At 45.7% G+C, this 20364-nt stretch overlaps 1 protein-coding gene across 2 annotated transcripts in view; it reads right to left on the bottom strand.

Annotated features, from left to right (window-relative positions):
* Positions 1-19821, bottom strand: part of CS (citrate synthase) — a 40853-nt gene extending 21032 nt beyond the window's left edge. The window contains exons 1-2 of one of the 2 annotated variants that reach the window (XM_066258420.1): positions 19594-19821; positions 691-744 (exon numbers count right to left, since the gene is read on the bottom strand). In XM_066258420.1, the coding sequence (XP_066114517.1) occupies positions 691-744; positions 19594-19635 (96 nt within the window). In that variant the 5' untranslated portion in view covers positions 19636-19821. The remainder of the gene's footprint in view (positions 1-690; positions 745-19593) is intronic. The other variant, XM_066258421.1, reaches the window with a different exon arrangement.
* Positions 19822-20364: the final 543 nt, after the last annotated feature.

The following is a 20364-nucleotide window of genomic DNA, read 5'->3' as shown; positions in this document are numbered from 1 at the left end:
GCTCCATTGGAGCAAAGATGGCCCGGGCGCTGGGGATGGCTCCTCAGCCTCTCCCCCAGGTGCTAGAGTGGCTCTGGTCGCGGCAGAGCGTCGCCCCCTAGTGGGCAGAGCATCGCCCCTGGTGGGCGTGCCGGGTGGATCCTGGTCGGGCGCATGCGGGAGTCTGTCTGACTGTCTCTCCCCATTTCTAGCTTCAGAAAAATACAAAAAAAACCCCAAAAAACAAAAAACCACTCAGCCAGACCAGGATAAAGCATCTGACTGGGATGCAGAGGACCCAGGTTTGAGACCCCGAGGTCGCCAGTTTGAACGCGGGCTCATCTGGTTTGAGCAAAAATGCTCACCAGCTTGGACCCAAGGTCACTGGCTTGAGCAAGGGGTTACTCTGTCTGCTGTAGCCCCATGGTCAAGGCACATATGAGAAAGCAATCAATGAACAACTAAGGTGTCACAACGAGAAACTAATGATTGATGCTTCTCATCTCTCTCTGTTCCTGCCTGTCTGTCCCTATCGATCCCTCTCTCTGACTCTGTCTCTGTAAAAAAAAAAAAAGGCAAAAACCACAAATACCTCCAAAAGATAGATACTCAGGATGATGATGAGTCTGGGTAATAGCCAAACCACCCCCCCAACCCCACTCCACGGTCAGGCTGCTTCAATGATTTTCAGTCCTCTTTTTCAAATCTTACCGAGGAAGAAGCACTAGCATGCCGGGCAGCAAGAACAAGACAGGATGCATTCTGCTGAGAAAACAAAAAATTTATGCAATAGTTACTCCTCCCTCCTATGTAGTAACAAAGAGTGACAGTGACTCAGCCTCTCTCTATCTCAGCTTCTAAGGACAGTTTGCCATAATAAAGCTATAAAAGCCCTGGCCAGATAGCTAGGTTGGTTAGAGCATCATCCCAAAGTGCAAAGGTTGCCGGTTCGATCCCTGGTCATGGCACATACAGGAACAACTCAATGTTCCTGCGCCCCCCCCCCCCCGCTGAAATGAATAAGTTAAAAATAGAAAAAGAAAAAAAATAAAAGAAAGCCGTAAAAGGCCATGAATAGCTTAGAAGGAGTTACCAAATCTGGAGGCATCCAGAGCTTCATTACATTCCCTAAAGACAGACTTTGTCCCATCCCCTGGGTTCCAGGGCTTGGCTTTTTTACGCATAGAGGAAAGGTCAGAAAGGCCTTGCTACAGAGAACCCAGTCCATCCCAATCTAGCTGTTCATAGTTCTGAGTGGCCTGGAGAAAAGCAATGAGGCAACTGATTAATTACTTAACACAGCTGGTAAGATCTCTCCAACACCTAGTGTTTGAGCAACACTTCAACCTCTTCAGTTGGTCTAGGAAAAACCACAGGCTGAGGTGGACTTTGAGGACACTACCTCAAACGCTCCTGGAAAAAGCAGGAGAAGACAGAACCTCTACAAAGTAACAACTGACAGCAATGGAAACTAGACAACTATCTTCAAAGTGCTGAGAGAATAACTAAGCTAGAATTGTGTACCTAGGCGAGAAAATATCTTTTTTTTTTTTTTTTCTGAAGCTGGAAACGGGGAGAGACAGTCAGACAGACTCCCACATGCGCCCGACCGGGATCTACCCGGCACGCCCACCAGGGGGCGATGCTCTGCCCCTCCGGGGCGTCGCTCTGCCGCGACCAGAGCCACTCTAGCGCCTGGGGCAGAGGCCAAGGAGCCATCCCCAGTGCCCGGGCCATCTTTGCTCCAATGGAGCCTTGGCTGTGGGAGGGGAAGAGAGAGACAGAGAGGAAGGAGGGGAGGGGTGGAGAAGCAAATGGGCACTTCTCCTATGTGCCCTGGCTGGGAATCGAACCCAGGTCCCCTGCACCAGGCCGACGCTCTACCGCTGAGCCAACCGGTCAGGGCGAGAAAATATCTTAAAGGGCTTAAATAAAGGCATTTCAGACAAAACAAAACAAAACAACAAAAAACCTAAAAAAAAACCCAACTGAATTTATCACCTATACACCTGCACCCAAAGGAATTTTTAAAGATGTACTTCAGAAAGAAAATTACACAGAAAGACAGATCTATAAGTCAAGGTTATATACCTCACTACAAAGACAAATAGTGTAGCTAGCCCACTTCATTGTTTAGACCAGGGGTTGGGAACCTATGTCTCGTGAGCCAGATGTGGCTCTTTTGATGGCTGCATCTGGCTCGCAGACAAATCTTTAATAAAAATAATAGCGTTAAAAATATAAAACATTCTCATATATTACAATCCATTCATTTCCTACTGCTCATGTTCATGGTTGTGGGTGGTTGGAGCCAATCACAGATGTCCTCCGGGACAACACCAAATTTTTATTCCTAGTGAATGCCTGTCAACGTTGATTATTACCGGATCTTCCTTGAACTATGTATGGGTCTTCCTTGTCGTTGTATGGCTCTCACGGAACTACATTTTAAAATATGTGGTGTTCGCCTGACCAGGCAGTGGTGCAGTGGATACAGTGTCGGACTAGGATGCCGAGGACCCAGGTTCGAAACCCCAAGGTCGCCAGCTTGAGCGCAGGCTCATCTGGTTTGAGCTCACCAGCTTGGACCCAAGGTCGCTGGCTTGAGCAAGTGGTTACTCGGTCTGCGCAGTGAAAAAACTATTGATTGATTGATTGATGCTTCTCATCTCTCTGTTCCTGTCTGTCTCTGTCTATCCCTCTCTCTGTCTCTGAGAAAAAAAAAAAAAAAGTGGCGTTCATGGCTCTCTCAGCCAAAAAGATTCCCGACCTCTGGTTTAGAGATAGGTTCCTCCCCTCCAGCAAAGAGAACCAACTTTCTATGAGTAGATCACTGAGTTGCAACAAAAAATTCAACACTGCCGGCCCTGGCCGGTTGGCTCAGTAATAGAGCGTCGGCCTGGCGTGCAGAGGTCCCGGGTTCGATTCCTGGCCAGGGCACACAGGAGAAGCGCCCATCTGCTTCTCCACCCATCCCCCTCTCCTTCCTCTCTGTCTCTCTCTTCCCCTCCCGCAGCGAGGCTCCAATGGAGCAAATATGGCCCGGGCGCTAGGGATGGCTCCTCGGCCTCTGCCCTGGGTGCTGGAGTGGCCCTGGAGGGGCAGAGCTTCGCCTCCTGGTGGGCGTGCCCAGTGGATTTCAGTCGGGTGCATGCGGGAATCTGTCTATCTTTCTCCTTTCCAGTTTCAGAAAAATACAGAAAAAAAAAAAGAAAGAAAAGAAAAAAAGAAAAAAAAATTCAACACTGCCTTTGAAAAATACAACCAATTATACTACATAGCATATATTCCTGGTTTTGTTTTCCATAGTTTCAGTTAACCATGGTCCAAAAATACTACATAGAAAATTCCAGATATAAGCAGTTCATAAGTTTTATTTATTTATTTATGTATGTATGTATGTATTTGTCTGAAGCTGGAAACGGGGAGAGACAGTCAGACAGACTCCCGCACGCGCCCGACGACCGGGATACACCCGGCATGCCCACCAATGGGCGACGCTCTGCCCACCAGGGGGCGACGCTCTGCCCCTCCGGGGCATCGCTCTGTTGCGACCAGAGCCACTCCAGCGCGCCCGGGCCATCTTTGCTCCAATAGAGCCTCGCTGTGGGAGGGGAAGAGAGAGAGAGAGGAAGGAGAGGGGGAGGGGTGGAGAAGCAGATGGGCGCTTCTCCTGTGTGCCCTGGCCGGGAATGGAATCCGGGACTTCTGCAAGCCAGGCCGACGCAGTTCATAAGTTTTAAATCTCACACTGTTCTACTGCGTCCCACCGGGATGTGAATCGTACTTTGTCTAGCATATGTATCCACACTGTTCAAGATCCCACCCATTAGTCACTTAGTAGGTGGCTCAGTTATCAGATCCACAGTTGAGGCATCACAGTGCTCACGTTCAAGTAACCCTCATTTTACTTATTTTTTATTTTTATTTTTTTAATTTTTTGCATTTTTCTGAAGCTGGAAACAGGGAGAGACAGACAGACTCCCGCATGCGCCCGACCGGGATCTACCCGGCACGCCCACCATGAGGTGTCGCTCTGCCCACCAGGGGGTGATGCTCTGCCCATCCTGGGCGTCGCCATGTTGCGACCAGAGCCACTCTAGCGCCTGAGGCAAAGGCCACAGAGCCATCCCCAGCGCCCGGGCCATCTTTGCTCCAATGGAGCCTTGGCAGCGGGAGGGGAAGAGAGAGACAGAGAGGAAGGCGCGGCGGAGGGGTAGAGAAGCAAATGGGCGCTTCTCCTGTGTGCCCTGGCCGGGAATCGAACCGGGGTCCTCCGCACGCTAGGCCGACGCTCTACCGCTGAGCCAACCGGCCAGGGCCCCTCATTTTACTTAATAATGGTCCCACAATGTAAACACTACTGATGCTGGCAACTCAGATATGCCAAAGAGAAGCTATAAAGTGCTTTAAGTGAAAAGGTGAGTAACATACAATAAAAATTTGAAAATAGACTATATTCACATAACTTTTACTACAGTATATTGTTATAACTTTTTTTATTAGTTGTTATTAATCTCTGCCACTAACTTATAAATTAAATCATAGGTATGTATGTACAGGGAAAAAACAATACATACACAAAGGGTTTGGTACTATTTGCAGTTTTGGTCATCCACTGGCGGTCTTGGAACGTAACCCTTGTGAATGACTACTGTACTAACTAGCTATAAGGGCTCAGACAAGATTAACTCTTCTGCACAATATTATTTTGAGAATAAAACAAGATACTCAAAGTAAGTCCCAGTTTCTGTATCAACAGTGTGGTGCTAATACACACTACACAACTTACAGGATTCTCTTGTGATAAAATGAATGCAAAGCCAATTAAAAAAACTTTTTTAGGTGGAGGATGGGGCAGCCTGGCCAGTCAGCTCAGTTGGTTATAGCATTGTCCCCGATAGGCCAAGGTTGCAGGTTTGGTCTGTGGTCAGGGCACATGCAAGAATTGACCAATGAATCCATGAATGAATAGAAAATTAAACTGATGTCTCTCTCTCTCCTCTACTTCTTTTCTCTCTCAAATTAATAAAAATTTAAAAAAAATTTTAAGGGAGAGTTCAGGAGAGGTAGAACAGAGTAAAGGGGGGATAAATAGTGATGAACAGAGGCCTGACTTGGGGTGGTGAACACACAGTACAATATACAGATGACCTGTTACAGAGCTGTGCACCTGAAATCTATGATTTTATTAACCAGTCACTCCAATAAATTCAATTAAAAAATTGTTTTTTTAATGTGAAAACACTTTGCAAACTGAAAACATTACACACATATAAACAACCTTGGAGCAAGCCTACAATTTTTCCTCCTTTCACTAAAAAGCCAGAAGCATCTTTTATAGTAATTATTGCCTTACTGTCTAGTTGTACTGAAAATCATTTGAACCAGTGATATTGTGTAACTTCCAAAAAGCTACTTGCCTAGGATGAGGATTCAGTAGGGTCTGAAGCTTTTTATATTTTAGTGCCCCTCTTTCTGATGTGGCAGTAGTGAGGACTGAAAAGGGAACTGACCCTTCAGAAAAAGGTTATTTTAAAAAGAATCAATCCACCTGACCTGTGGTGGCGCAGTGGATAAAGCATTGACCTTGATCTAGAATGCTGAGGTCGCTGGTTTGAAACCCTGGGCTTGCCTGGTCAAGGCACATATGGGAGTTGATGCTTCCTGCTCCTCCCCCTTTATCTCTCTCTTTTCTTAAATGAATAAAAAATTTTAAAAATAAATAAATAAATAAAAATAAAAAGAATCAATCCAAAGCTAAATTCAGACATCACAGGCAAACTAATTATGTCCCTAAAGCAAAGGGGGAATGCCTCAACTTGTTAACCAGGGCTGTCCTAACTCCTTTGATTCACTTCTTTATCTTTTCTTTTTTGTATTTTTCTGAAGCAAGGAGCGGGGAGGCAGTCAGACAGACTCCCACATGCACCTGACCAGGATCCACCCTGCATGCCCACCAGGGGGCGATGCTGTGCCCATCTGGGGCGTTGCTCTGCTGCAACCCGAGCCATTCTAGGCCATGAAGCTATCCTCAGCTCCTGGGCCAACTCTGCTCCGATGGAGCCTTGGCTGCAGGAGGGGAAGAGAGAGACAGAGAGAAGGGAGAGGGGGAAGGGTGGAGAAGCAGATGGGTGCTTCTCCTGTGTGCCCTGACCGGGAATCGAACTCAGGACTTCCACATGCCAGGCCAATGCTCTACCATATAGCCAACCGGCCAGGGTCATTAACTTCCTATGGAGGCTGGACCCAGCATTAAAAAAATTACTTTGCGGCCCTGGCTGGTTGGCTCAGTGGTCGAGTGTCGGCCTGGCATGCAGAAGTCCCGGGTTCAATTCCCGGCCAGGGCACACAGGAGAAGCGTCCATCTGCTTCTCCACCCCTCCCCCCTCCTTCCTCTCTGTCTCTCTCTTCCCCTCCCGCAGCCAAGGCTCCATTGGAGCAAAGATGGCCCGGGCGCTGGGGATGGCTCTGTGGCCTCTGCCCCAGGTGCTAGAGTGGCTCTGGTCGCAACGTGGCGATGCCCAGGATGGGCAGATTATCGCCCCCTGGTGGGCAGAGCGTCGCCCCTGGTGGGCGTGCCGGGTGGATCCCGGTCGGGCGCATGCGGGAGTCTGTCTGACTGTCTCTCCCCGTTTCCAGCTTCAGAAAAAATGAAAAAAAAAAAACAAAAAAAAAAACCATGAACAAATCCCTATGCACACTGCACATATCTTATTTTAAAGTAAAAAAACAAAACGGGAACAAATACAATATTGAAAATAAAGAATTTAAATCAACAAACTGACCAATATTTCAGTGGGAACTATGCTTCTCTCACTGACCACCAATGAAAGAGGTGCCCCTTCCGGAAGTGCGGTGGGGGTGGATAAATGGCCTCAGGCGGCCGCATGCGGCCTGCGGGCTGTAGCTTGGGGACCCCTGACTTAAAGCAATCAGATTGGTCATGACTACTGCTTAGTCACTTCCCAAATGTTTATATGAATGCTACTTTAAGCAAATGGTTAAAGAGGAACACAGAAATAAACTTATTACCCCACTTCCACCATTAACAAAGTCTTAATTTCCTTGGTAGAGAGGATGTTTGTCATTTAATGAGGAGTCCCAGGAGTAATTTAAAAAGAGCTGATCTCAACTTTCCCTAATCTCCATTAGTAACACATTTTTTAAAAATTTTCTTTTGAGAGAGAGAGAAGAAGCATCAACTTGTCCCACTTAGTTGGGCACTCATTAGTGGCTTCTCTTATGTGCCCTGACAGGGGATTTCACCTGTGACCTCAGCATACCAACACAATGCTCGCTCTATCCATTTAGACACCCTGCTAGAGCCTCCATCAGCAACACTTCTTAGCCAGATCTCCAATTTGTAAAGCACTGCTAATTTGCAGAGAGCTTGGCTATGCACTGTGGTTGGCAAACCCCGGCTCGTGAATGAGCCACATGTGTCTCTTTGGCCCCTCGAGTGTGGCTCTTCTACAAAATACCACGTGCGGGCACTACCTCAATAAGGAATGTACCTACCTATATAGTTTAAGTTTAAAACATTTGGCTCTCTTGACTAAGGAGTTTGCTGACCACTGAGCTGTAGAATAAAGCTTGTATATTGTTTGTACTACACTCCTCTGCCAGGTGAACCTAGCCAAGTCATTTAACTTTTCTGTACCTCACTGTCCTTATCTGTAAAATGGGAATGATAGCAGTACCTACCTCCAACGATTGCTGAGGATTAATACAGGTGGGGCAAAAGTAGATTTACAGTTGTTCATATGGAAAATACAGTAATTAGTAAATTATAATACAAGAACTATTTTCGCATGCTCACAACTATAAACGTATTTTTGCTACCCCTTACCCCAATATTTACACACTTAAAACCATGTCTAGCACAAAACAAGTGCTCATATTTATTATATAATAAAGATATAAAATTAAATAGTATGGCCATTCTCTCACACTCTTCAGTGTAATTTTTTTTTAAAGATTTTATTTAGCCCTGGCCGGTTGACTCAGTGGTAGAGCATCGGCCTGGCGTGCAGAAGTCCGGGGTTGGATTCCCCGCCAGGGCACACAGGAGAAGCACCCATCTGCTTCTCCAACCCTCCCCTTCTCCTTCCTCTCTGTCTCTCTCTTCCCCTCCTGCAGCCGAGGCTCCATTGGAGCAAAGATGGCCCGGGCGCTGGGGATGGCTCCTTGGCCTCTGCCCCAGGCACTAGAGTGGCTCTGGTAGCAACAGAGCGACGCCCGGAAGGGCAAAGCATTGCCCCCTGGTGGGTGTGCCGGGTGGATCCCGGTCGGGCACATGTGGGAATCTGTCTGACTGTCTCTCCCCGTTTCCAGCTTCAGAAAAATAAAAAAAAATAAAAAGATTTTATTTATTCATTTTGGGGGGGGGGAGCATGAAGTATCAACTCACATATGAGCCTTGACCAGGCAAGCCCAGTGCTTTGAACTAGTGACCTAAGTGTTCCAGGTCAACACTTGATCCACTGGGCTGCCCCAGGTCAGGCCCTTCAGGGTAAGGTTTATTCATATTTTTTAGCTAACCCTGCAGCTTAGGGAAAACTAAAGAAATCAGAAAGGTTTAAAATCAACAACTCACTGGTATGACCACTCAAAAGATTAGAACGGGAAAAACTTAAGCGAGGACAACTTTACCTAATGATGTAGAAAACAGAGAACATGATGTGAAATTAAGAACAGAAATCTGGGTTCTAGCCCCAGCTCCACTACTAAATAACTGACATCCAAAGTCAAACAACTAACTACTATGCCCCTTTCCTTCTCCATATTTAGGATAAATTCCAAGCTACTTCGCTCAAAGTCTCAATAAGGACATATGTAAAAATATTCGAAAACCTTGCTATTTAAAATATGACTGCCTACCCAATGGCACTGGTATTACTTGGAAATTCTTTGAAATGCAGATTTTTGGGCCTCATCTAAGACCAACAGAATCCAAGCCTGCCCTTTAACCAGCTCACTAGGTGAGTCACATGAACAATAAAGTCTGAGGGACACCCCTGGTCCAAAGTATTAAGCAAGGGAGAAGAACAGAATGTAAACAGCCTGGGCTTTGGAATTACCAAGTATCAAGCCCTAAATCCAGATCCTGCCACTATCCTGCTGTGTTACCTTGGCTATATGACCTAACTTCTGTGGGCAAGGAAGAAACTTTATTCTACCTTCCAAGGCTCTTTCGGCTTGTCTAATAATTAAATCTACAGGAGACAGAAAATAACTCAATTTATAATAATACAAACACATGGGAGAGTCAGAGACACCCCCCCCCCCCATACAGAGGTTCAAAGACAGAAAGGAAAAATGAGATATATGTCTATGGATCAAAGAGGGGATTCAGAGGGGAGATGGATAATAAGAGGAGCAGATGTTCAGCCCTGGCCAGGTAGCTCAGTTGGTTAGAGCATCGTCCCCATTCACCAAGGTTGCAAGTTTGATCCCCCAGGTCAGAGCACATACAAGCACAAGTGGAACAATACATCGATGCTTCTCTCTCTCTAAAATCAACCAATAATAATAAAAAAAAGTTTAAAAGAGCAGATGTTGAGTAATTAAAAGTCTGCCCTCGCCTGACCTGTGGTGGCACGGTGGATAACGCATTGACTTGGAATGCTGAGGTTGCTGGTTCAAAACCCTGGGCTTGCCCGGTCAAGGCACATACAACAAGCAATCAATGAACAACTAAAGTGAAGCAACTATGACTTGATACTTTTTGTTCTCTTTCCTACTCTCTCTGTAAAATCAATAAATAAAATTAAAAAAAAAATTTTTTTTAAAGTCTGCCCTGTCTTATAGATAGGCCATAAAGACATTTCTGGTGATAATTATCATGGGCAGGGCCTCTAATTTAAATTCTTTAAAGGGGAAGTATATTTCTTGTGTGCCTTCAGGATCTTCATGGCCTTCAGCTCAAATTAATTTACATGTCAAAGTAGCAAACTTCAGTGAGGTCTGTTCTGAACCCCTTTATTTTTAAGTGTCAGTTTTCACATCTCTAAATTTTTTAATAATAAAACCAACTTCAGAGTAGACAAGTAGACTATATAAAATAATTTGCATGGCCTGACCAGGCGGTGGTGCATTGGATAGAGCGTCGGACTGGGATGCGGAAGGACCCAGGTTCGAGACCCCGAGGTCGCCAGCTTGAGTGTGGGCTCATCTGGCTTGAACAAAAAGCTCACCAGCTTGGACCCAGGGTCGCTGACTTGACAAGGGGTTACTCAGTCTGCTGAAGGCCTACGGTCAAGGCACATATGAGAAAGCAATCAATGATCAACTATGGTGTCGCAACGAAAAACTAATGATTGATGCTTCTCATCTCTCTTCATTCTGTCTGTCTGTCCTTATCTATCCCTCTCTCTGACTCTCCCTCTGTCCCTGTAAAAATAAATAAATAAATAAGATCTTAAAAAATAAAATAAAGTAATTTGCATGAAAGCATCTAGAATAGTGCCTTTTGCATAGCTCAGTTCAATAAATATTTGTTTCTTAGAACTGTGTTGGCCAATATTACCTACTACCTCAAGGGTCACAACTCTTCCCTGTACGTAGTTGGATCACAGGAAAGAGGCAGTCAAACCTGAGGAAGGGATGAATGGATTAATTCTCTCTAGCTAGGAATAGAAAATAAAACGCCAATTCCTTTTTCAGGGCCTGCTGACCAAGATGGGGAGGAGTCAGGATGAGGAAACAAATTTAACTAACCTTAATCGCCACCAGAAGAACAAATGATTTTAGACAGGAGATACTGGAGGACTGTCACACCCCTGGCTACACACATCTCATTTCATTTACCTTCTGGCTGACCAAAAAAGCGGCTGAAGAGCTCTGTACAGTACATGCAGACTGTACTTACTGATAGGACAGGCAGATTACAAACCTTTGAGTCATCCCTGATTTTCACTTCCCAACTCCTCCCCCAATTTTTGAGGTGCGGCAACTAGGCTTTTGGTTTCCGGTTGCATGCCATGTGTCAAGTCACCCTACTAGAACAGCAGCTGTCTGGTTAATCAGAGTCACCTCACTCAATAGGTCAGCTCCTTCATGGGGAGATGGAGAGAGCTGCTTCCAAAGATAAGGACCTGACTCACAATGTCTGACAGCCAGGATTCTCTACAGATGGGGGGGGGGGGGGTATCATAGTCACCAAGAGGATTTTTCAAACCTGCTGCCACCATTGTAAGAACTCTTCTAGTGAGTTTGCTATTACTGATAGAAGATTACAGCTCTCAAATGTGCTAGGATTGAAAAATATAATGAAAAATAACCTCTACCTTAAAGGGCCAAGAGAGGAAAAGAACTAATAACACATGCAGGAAATTCTGCCAAAGACTTGCCTGTAAAGACTTCAGGTATTTTTGAAATAGGGTATTGGCCAAATTGCTTACCAAAAATCAATTAAGGTCTGACCTGTGGTGGCACAGTGCATAAAGCGTCGACCTGGAATGCTGAGGTCGCCGGTTCAAAACCCTGGGCTTGCCTGGTCAAGGCACATATGGGAGTTGATGCTTCCTGCTCCTCCCCCTGTTCTCTCTATATCTGTCTCTCTCTCTCTAATAAAAAATGAATAAATAAAATCTAAAAAAAAAAAGTAAATAAATAAAATGTTTCCACATGTCTTTGAGATAGATGGGAAATATCCTTAAAAAAAAAATCAATTAAAACTACTTCCTCCTCCCCCAAATTCTGGCAATTGTAGAATCCTATTTGGATACTTAACAATGTGATTATTTCCCTTTTACTCATCTTATCTTATTATCATCAATGGTCCACACCTAGGACCCTTACTCTACAGGGAAAAGCAGAATTTCTTGGATCCTCCATCTTAGACACATTCGGAACATGTCCTGTCACATATCCAGGAACTCCAACACAAAAATCTTGAGAGAGATGCTCTAAGTTTAATAGAGCTTTTGTCCTTCATTAACAAAAGATCAGAGCTTGCTTAGTTGATGAAGCAAGCATAAATGCTCTAATAATTAGTAGGAAAAATCTTGTGCTACAAAGGCTTCCAGTGAAGAAAGAACAACTTACATTAAGGAAAAAGAACACACACAAGACAAAGGCTCCTCTCTCCCCAGAACCAGGTCAGAGAACTAAAGCCACTTAACATCTGTGTTTCCCAATGGGGATACTAGAAGTCTGCCTATACTTAATAGGCCACTTAATAGCCTAAGCAGAATAATCAGATTTCATACTTTGACCCCCTTCATATTTACAATTTCCTTATTCATTCTACCTGTCATTTTCTAACAGGTTTTTTCCTAAAGATTTGCTGACCATTCAGCAAGGAAGCTAGGAAGAGAGCAAAAGACACCAATCAGCTTCAGAAAGGAATCAAAATTTCTAATTCTCCTTTTAGTAGAAATCTTTACTGGTCTTTATTTATATATTTTAACAGAGACAGAGTCAGAGGAGAGAGGGACAGCTAAGGACAGACAGACAGGAAGGGAGAGAGATGAGATGCATCAATTCTTTGTTGTGGCTCCTCAATTGTTCAGATTGCTTTCTCATATGTGCCTTGACTGGGAGACTACAGCACAGCAAGTGACCCCTTGCTCAAGCCAGTGACGTTGGGCTTGAAGCCCAACCGTTGACCTTTGAGCTCAAGCTAGCAACCATGGGGTCATGTCTAGGATCCCACACTCAAGCCAGCAACCCCGCGCTCAAGCCGGATGACCTTAGGGTTTAGAACCTGGGTCCTCTGCGTCCAAGTCCAATGCTCTATCCACTGTGCCACTGTCTGGGCAGGCTAAAGTCAATTTTTATAGTAGTCACTAATTTAAAAAAAATGCCCAAAGTTTCATTTGTATAGTCAGTGAAGTTGTAGTTCTGGCCGTTTGGTTCAGTGAATAGAGCATCGACCTGGCGTGCAGTCGTCCTGGTTTCCATCACTAGTCAAGGCACACATGAGAAGCAACCATTTGTTTTTTTCCCCTCCCTCTCCCCCTTCTCTCTCTCTTCCCCTCTTGCAGCCAGTGGCTTGACTGGTTCAAGTGTCAGCCTCAGACAGGGGTTGCAAGGGGGATCCTGGTTGGGGTGCACGTGGGAGTCTGTCTCTATCTCCCCTCCTTTCACTTTAAAGAGATATAGATCGGTAAATAAAGGCACCTGCATGTGACTCAACAGAAAGGACCACTGAGCATCGTCAGTCACCTGAGATACTTGGAAATAAACACAAGTTTCCAGATACCAATCTACCTTTGCTGAATCAGAATCTAAAGGTAGGATTCACAAATGTGCAATCTGAATAAGCACCTTAGGTGATGATGTCCACTGTGAACTTACAGACCTTTTTAATCAATATTCTGTTAAAAAAAAATACGGGAATCTAAGGATTTCGGGCAGCTGAGGGAAGAACTAAGAGACAGTCAGTCAGATACTAAGAAAGATCTATTGCTAAAGTTGTCTCACTCCTGTTTTAAATGTCACATCCTACTCAAATCTATCACATAAAGCACTGAAACAGGGCAGAAGGAACTAGTATGTGCTTTTAGAAAAATTAACCAAGTCTGGTTTCCTGCCTTCTGCCCACTTGGATTTTAAGAACTAGAAATGCCAGCCTTTCCTATTCTGATTATCTACTTCATCTGGCCTCCCCATACCCAGGCATTCACCTGTTACCAATCTTAAGCCATTAGAAAGAACAGATGCATTCATCCTACCACTAGCACATGACGAGGGTTTACTCTCCATTTTTCATCTCTGTTCCATCTAGTAAGCATCAAGGATCTGCCATTACTTTGGATAGGTTGATAATCAAAGTAAAGGCACAGAGATTTGAGCACTTGCTTTTAAGAGTTTTGGACTTTGAGGCCTTGGCCAGTTTGCTCAGTGGATAGAGTGTTGGCCTGGTGTGTGAATGTCCTGGGTTCTATTCCTGGTCAAGGCTCACAGAAGAAACGACCATCTGCTTCTCCACCCCTCCACCTTTTCTTTCTCTCTCTCCACACCACTCCTGCAGCTGTGGCTCAATTGGTTTGAGTGCGTTAGCCCAGGGCACTGGGGAAGACTCTGTGGAGCCACTTCCTCAGGCAATAAAGGTGGCTCCGTTGCAGGTTGCCATTATGGCCCAGATGGGCAGAGCATCCCTGCCCTGCAGGGGGCTTGCTTGGGTGGATCTGGGTGAGGCATATGCAGGAGTCTGTCTCTGTCTCCCCTCCTCTAAAAAAAAATGAAATGTTTTGGGTTTGCCCTGGACAGATAGATAGGTTGATTGATTAGAGCCATGCTTGGCAAACTGTGGCTCACGAGCCATATGCAGCTCTTTGGCCCCTTGAGTGTGGCTCTTCCACAAAATACCATATGTGGGCACTACCTTGATAAGGAATGTACCTACCTATATAGTTTAAGTTTAAAAAATTTGGCTCTCAAAAGAAATTTCAGCCTGACCAGGCAGTGGCGCAGTGGATAGTGTCGGACTGGGATGCGGAAGGACCCAAGTTCAAGACCCCGAGGTCGCCAGCTTGAGTGCTGGCTCGTCTGGTTTGAGCAAAGCTCACCAGCTTGGACCCAAGGTCACTGGCTCGAGCAAGGGGTTACTCGGTCTGCTGAAGGCCCGTGGTCAAGGCACATATGAGGAAGCAATCAATGAACAACTAAGGTGTCACAATGAAAAACTGATGATTGATGCTTTTCATTTCTCTCCGTTCCTGTCTATCTGTCCCTATCTATCCCTCTCTCTGACTCTCTCTCTGTCCCTGTAAAAAAAAAAAAATTTCAATTGTTGTACTGTTGATATTTGGCACTGTTGACTAATGTGTTTGCCGACCACTGTGTTAGAGCATCGTTCCATATGCAAAGGTTGCCGGTTAGATCCCCAATTAATGTTTCTGTCTGTTTGCCTGTCAGTCCCTTTCTCTCTCTCAAAAAATTTTTAAAAAATAAATAAGTTAATTTAAAAAATTAAAGTTTGGGGCTTTAAGTGAAAACTGACTCACTTTTGTTGAACTCAATTTCAGATTAGGATTCACATAAAAGTTTTGCAATGGTGCAGATCTGTATTAAGGAATCATTGGTACTAAGTCCTGAAAAAGTCTAGAAATAATATAGAAACACCTTTGGATTGATTTACTCAAAGTTATCAAATATCCTAGCTTGAAGAGGCAAAGTAAAGGAAATAACTAGGGTTGGTTAAGTCAGTGGACCCCAAACCTTTTTTGGGCCACGGACCGGTTTAATGTCAGAAAATATTTTCACAGACTGGCCTTTAGGGTGGGACAGATAAATGTATCACGTGACCGAGACAAGCGTCAAGAGTGAGTCTCTGACGGATGTAACAGAGGGAATCTGGTCATTTTTAAAAAATAAAACATTGTTCAGACTTAAATATAAATAAAACGGAAATAATGTAAGTTATTTATTCTTTCTCTGCAGACTGGTACCAAATGGCCCACAGACCGGCACCAGTCCACGACCCGGGGGGGGGGTTGGAGACCATTGGGTTAAGTCACATTGATGTTGTGAGTACAGAAGTAAATTGGTAGCCCTAATCCAATTCCCAGCCCAAACCCAAACCCAGATCACCAGTGAAAAGAGAGTACTTACATCACAAGGCTAAACTACTACTAATCCCACTGAGTAGGATGAATTCTTTAGGATGAATAAGAAATTAATCTCAAGGCTCTGAATTAGTTTAGCTCTCCAACTCAGGTGTTCATTAAATCACACGGCCATGAGTAGAGTGAAACAATAGAATGACTAATATTTGTGTCTCCTAGCAAGGTTAAAAAAAAAAAAATCTCGCCTGACCCGTGGTGGGGTAGTGGATTAAAGCGTCAGCCTGGAGCACTGAGGTTGCTGGTTTGAAACCCTGGGCTTGCCTGGTCAAGGTGCATATGGGAGTTGATGCTTCTTGCTCCTCCCCCCTTCTTTCTCTCCTCTCTAAGATGAATAAATAAAATCTTAAAAAAATAAAAAATAAAAAAAATAAAATAAAAAAAAATCTCTCCACAGAAAGGTGAACCTGACGAGGCGGTGGCACAGTGGATAGAGCGTTGGCCTGGGACATGGAGGACCCAGGTTCGAGACCTGGAGGTCACTAGCTTGAGCATGAGCTCATCCGGCTTGAGTGCAGGGTCATTGGCTTGAGCCCAAAGGATGCTGGCTTGAGAAAGGGATCACTGGCTCAGCTGGAGGCCCCCCCAGTCAAGGCAAAAATGAGAAAGCAATAAAAAAAGTGCCACAAGAAGGAACTGATGCTTCTCATCTCTCTCCTTTCCTGTCTGTCCCTCCCTTTGTCTCTCTCTCTCGCTAACAAGAAAAATGAAATTATATCTGACCTTGAGAATTAAAGTGGTAGGGGTCAGTTCTCCCAGGTCAGAAGACTATTTTTGCCTTCCAAAGCCTATTTTCGCCCAACCTGTGGTGGCACAGTGGACAAAGCATAGACCTGAAATGCTGAGGTCACAGGTTCGAAACTCTGGACTTGCCCGGTCAAGGAACATATGGGAATTGATGCTTCCTGCTCCTCCCCCTTCTCTCTCTCTCCTCTCTCTAAAAGAGAATAAAAAAGACGATTTTCACAGCAAAAGGTAAAATGAGTACTAATTATGCTGCAGGCTAATCTGGAAATCTCAGGCAGGTGCTTGCAGTGCTGACAAAATGAAAGGCTTCTTGTTATCCTGGTCTATTTAGATATCAGGAAATTTTCAGTCCTGAATCGACTGGGCTTTGCTAGTTAGTCTTAAGGGTCAAAAGTCACCTGCCCAGGCGGTGGCGTAGTGGACCCAGGTTCGAGACACCGAGGTCACCAGCTTAAGCGCGGGCTCATCTGCTTTGAGCAAGGCTCACCAGCTTGAGCCCAAGGTCGCTGGCCCGAGCAAGGGGTCACTCGGTCTGCTGTAGCCCCATGGTCAAGGCACATATGAGCAATCAATCAACGAACAACTTAAGGAGCTGCAATGAAGAATTGATGTTTCTCATCTCTCTCGCTTCCTGTCTGTCTGTCCCTCTCTCTGACTCTGTCTCTGACACAATACAAAAAAGAGAGTCAAAAGCCTTTTCTGATGGCTTCCTATTTACAGGCTTCTGGGATCCTCAGTTCTACCAGAAAAGTAAACAAAATAAAAACGATACAATTATGTAGCCTTGTCATCCCAAAAGTTTTTTGAGCTTCCCTCCAGGCTTAAGACACCAAATAAATTCAAAAGGTAAATTCTAAAGCCTTTACTCTAATTCACTGCAGGATTAGACTATCTATCTCAGGGGTCCCCAAACTTTTTACACAGGGGGCCAGTTCATTGTCCCTCAGACCGTTGGAGGGCCGGACTATAAAAAAAACTATGAACAAATCCCTATGCACACTGCACATATCTTATTTTAAAGTAAAAAAAACAAAACGGGAACAAATACAATATTTAAAATAAGGAACAAGTAAATTAAAAAAAATTTTTTTTTATTATTTTATTTATTAATTTTTAGAGAGAGAGGAGAGAGAGAGAGAGAAGGGGAGGGAGGAGCAGGAAGCATCAACTCCCATATGTGCCTTGACCGGGCAAGCCCAAGGTTTCGAACCGGCAACCTCAGTGTTCCAGGTCGACGCTTTATCCCACTGCGCCACCACAGGTCAGGCAGGAACAAGTAAATTTAAATCAACAAACTGACCAGTATTTCAATGGGAACTATGCTCCTCTCACTGACCACCAATGAAGGAGGTGTCCCTTCTGGAAGTGCAGCGGGGGCAGATAAATGGCCTCAGGGGGCCGCCCTGATCTATCTGGTCTAGGTTAGCAGCTCTACAATGAGCTAATTATGGTGTCCCCTATTCTGTCAAAACACTACCTAGAACATACTTCATGTCCCAAGAGGCCTCCTTACTTTGCTGCTCCTTGGCAGGAGGAGAAGCAACAATCAAGTCAAGTATCTTCCAAATGGTCAGTGGCCACCCAGTACAAATCCTACAGGCTTCACCTTATCTGCCAACCATGCAAGATAACACATAGCAAGCCAAATCCATCCTAACATTTTCTTTAACTTCAGTTGCTGGCAGCTTTAATCTGTCTGCAGAAAGGAAAGTATATATTCTTTGTAGGAGTCAAGGTCATTTGTGGGACTATCCCTACTTGGATTAGAGGGGCTATGACTTCCCCAGCACAACAGTTTGTTTAAAGGGCCATGTTACCCACAGACAAAAGTACTTGCAATTTGAAACTGAAAGCACCATCAGCCTGACCTGTGGTGGCAAAGTGGATAGTGTTGACCTGGAACGCTAAGGTCGCTGGTTCAAAACCCCAACTTTATCTGGTCAAGGCACATATGGGAGTTGATGCTTCCTCCTCCTCCTCCCTTCTCTCTCTCTCTCCTCTCTAAAATGAATAAAATCTAAAATATAAAAAAGTAAAAAAAGAAAGCACCATCAACTGCAACAATACTCCTATGATCCAAAAAGCAACAAAAGTGCCCTGGCTGGTAGGCTCAGTGGCAGAGCATCGGCCTGGCGTGCAGGAGTCCCAGGTTCAATTCCCGGCCAGGGCACACAGGAGAAGTGCCCATCTGCTTCTCCACCCCTCCCCCTCTCCTTCCTCTCTGTCTCTCTCTTCCCCTCCTGTAGCCAGGACTCCATTGGAGCAAGGTTTGCCCGGGCGCTGAGGATGGCTCTGTGGCCTCTGCCTCAGGCACTAGAATGGCTCTGATTGCGGTAGAGCAACACCCCAGATGGGCAGAGCATCGCCCCCTGGTGGGCATGCGGGAGTCTGTCTGACTGCCTCCCGGTTTCCAGCTTCGGAAAAATACAAAAAAATTAAAAAAAAAAAAGTCAAGTAAAGGATCCCTCCAAATGAGGAATTTCTCCTGGGTAAAGTAGACATAAGAGCAATAGCAAAACCTGGGTAATCAAGTAGTAGGACTGGTCCTATGACCTTGGGATTACTATAACCTGCCCAGTATCTTCACTTAATGATCTGCTGTCTGGAAGAACAGTTCTTCTGGTTCTTTCTCCAATCATATGTGATAATCACGCATGTTGAACACAGGCGCTGCACCCCACTCAAGCCTTCCTATATAAAAAGTAAGTGCAAGAGTTCCAAGGACAAAGAGGACCCGAGTCCCATTCCTCTAGCAAAAAGCGCTAGGGCTTTGTCACTAAAGGCTTAAATTACGGGTGGAGAATTAGAAACAGGCAGTCTGGAACTGACAAGACCCTCCCTACAAAACAGAAGCCGAAATTAACCACCGGTCCAGCTCTGGCCCACGTAGAACGAACACATCTCCTCACCCTGCCACTCCTCTTATCCCCACCCCCTCCTCCAAACAGGCTTTCTCCCCAACTCTGATGAAACATAACACCTGTGTTCTCCACTGGCGGCTCCTTCTTCCAGGACCGCGCATCACCCTCTTCCGACATAAATATCTGCATGGACAGCACGTCCAGCCTCTCTAAGCGCCCAACACCTCCTGCGGGGGCGAGCAGCGCCCACTTCTACCCTAGGGGCCGGAAGGCCAGAGTAACACATGGCCCCGGGAACGCCAGGCAAGCCTGGCGGCTAGCCAAAGGCAGGGTCCCTTTAAGGCGCGCTGGGGTGCGTACGGATAGGGGAGGGAGACCCCGATACTTCAACCCCACCCTGGGGCCGCGCGCTCCCTCCTTCATTTGCTCACCTTGGCTCCAATGACCCGGGCGGCCGCAGTGAGTAAAGCCATGGTGGGAAGACTCAGGAATCTGGTGGGGAGGAAGGGAGGGGAGAGAGTGCTGCGGCAGGAACCGGAGCCTCCCCAGCTGCACCAGACGCCGCGCTGACGGGTGAACAAGGTTGAAAGGAGGCGACGGAGGGAAAGGGTAGACAAACTGGCTGCGGCGCCCAGTCCGGGGTCCTCAGCGAGTCCCCGCCTACTGCCCGGAACTCGCTTTCGCCCCCCCTCTCGGGGGAACTCGATCTGGCCTCGGCCATTGGTCTGGTGTAGAGGGAGGCGGGACCTGCGCTGTTGACAGCTGTTGTAGCGGGGAGGATTGGGCCGCCGGATTAGGCTAATTCAGGGTGGATCCGGGCGGGAGTGAGAGGAGGAGCTTGAAGGTGGCTAAGTATGTGCCTGAGAACTCAGTTAACTTTTATTCTAAGGCCCTTTTCTTGTCCATGACATATTTGGGGTTAGTTATTAGGTGACTATTAGAGAAAAAGCCTCAAGGACTTCGACCTTTGAAGGTCCTCGAAAGCCAATCCCTTATTATCACGGCAACCGATCAGTACCCGTTCCTCCTATCCCCTTGCTGTGCTTTCTTGAATGTCTTTGGTCGATGACTTAAAGGCCATAGAGGTGACATAATGTGGACATAGGCTATGGTTCCAGAGTTAGCTGCTTGGTGGAGATCTTTTGAGGTAAGCAGAGGCCATGCTATCATAGATTTTAACGGTCCCAATAGATGGAGAAGGA

Source organism: Saccopteryx bilineata, chromosome 2, assembly GCF_036850765.1.
Source record: "Saccopteryx bilineata isolate mSacBil1 chromosome 2, mSacBil1_pri_phased_curated, whole genome shotgun sequence".
NCBI lineage: Eukaryota > Metazoa > Chordata > Mammalia > Chiroptera > Emballonuridae > Saccopteryx > Saccopteryx bilineata.
This window is presented reverse-complemented; position numbering and strand designations above follow the sequence as displayed.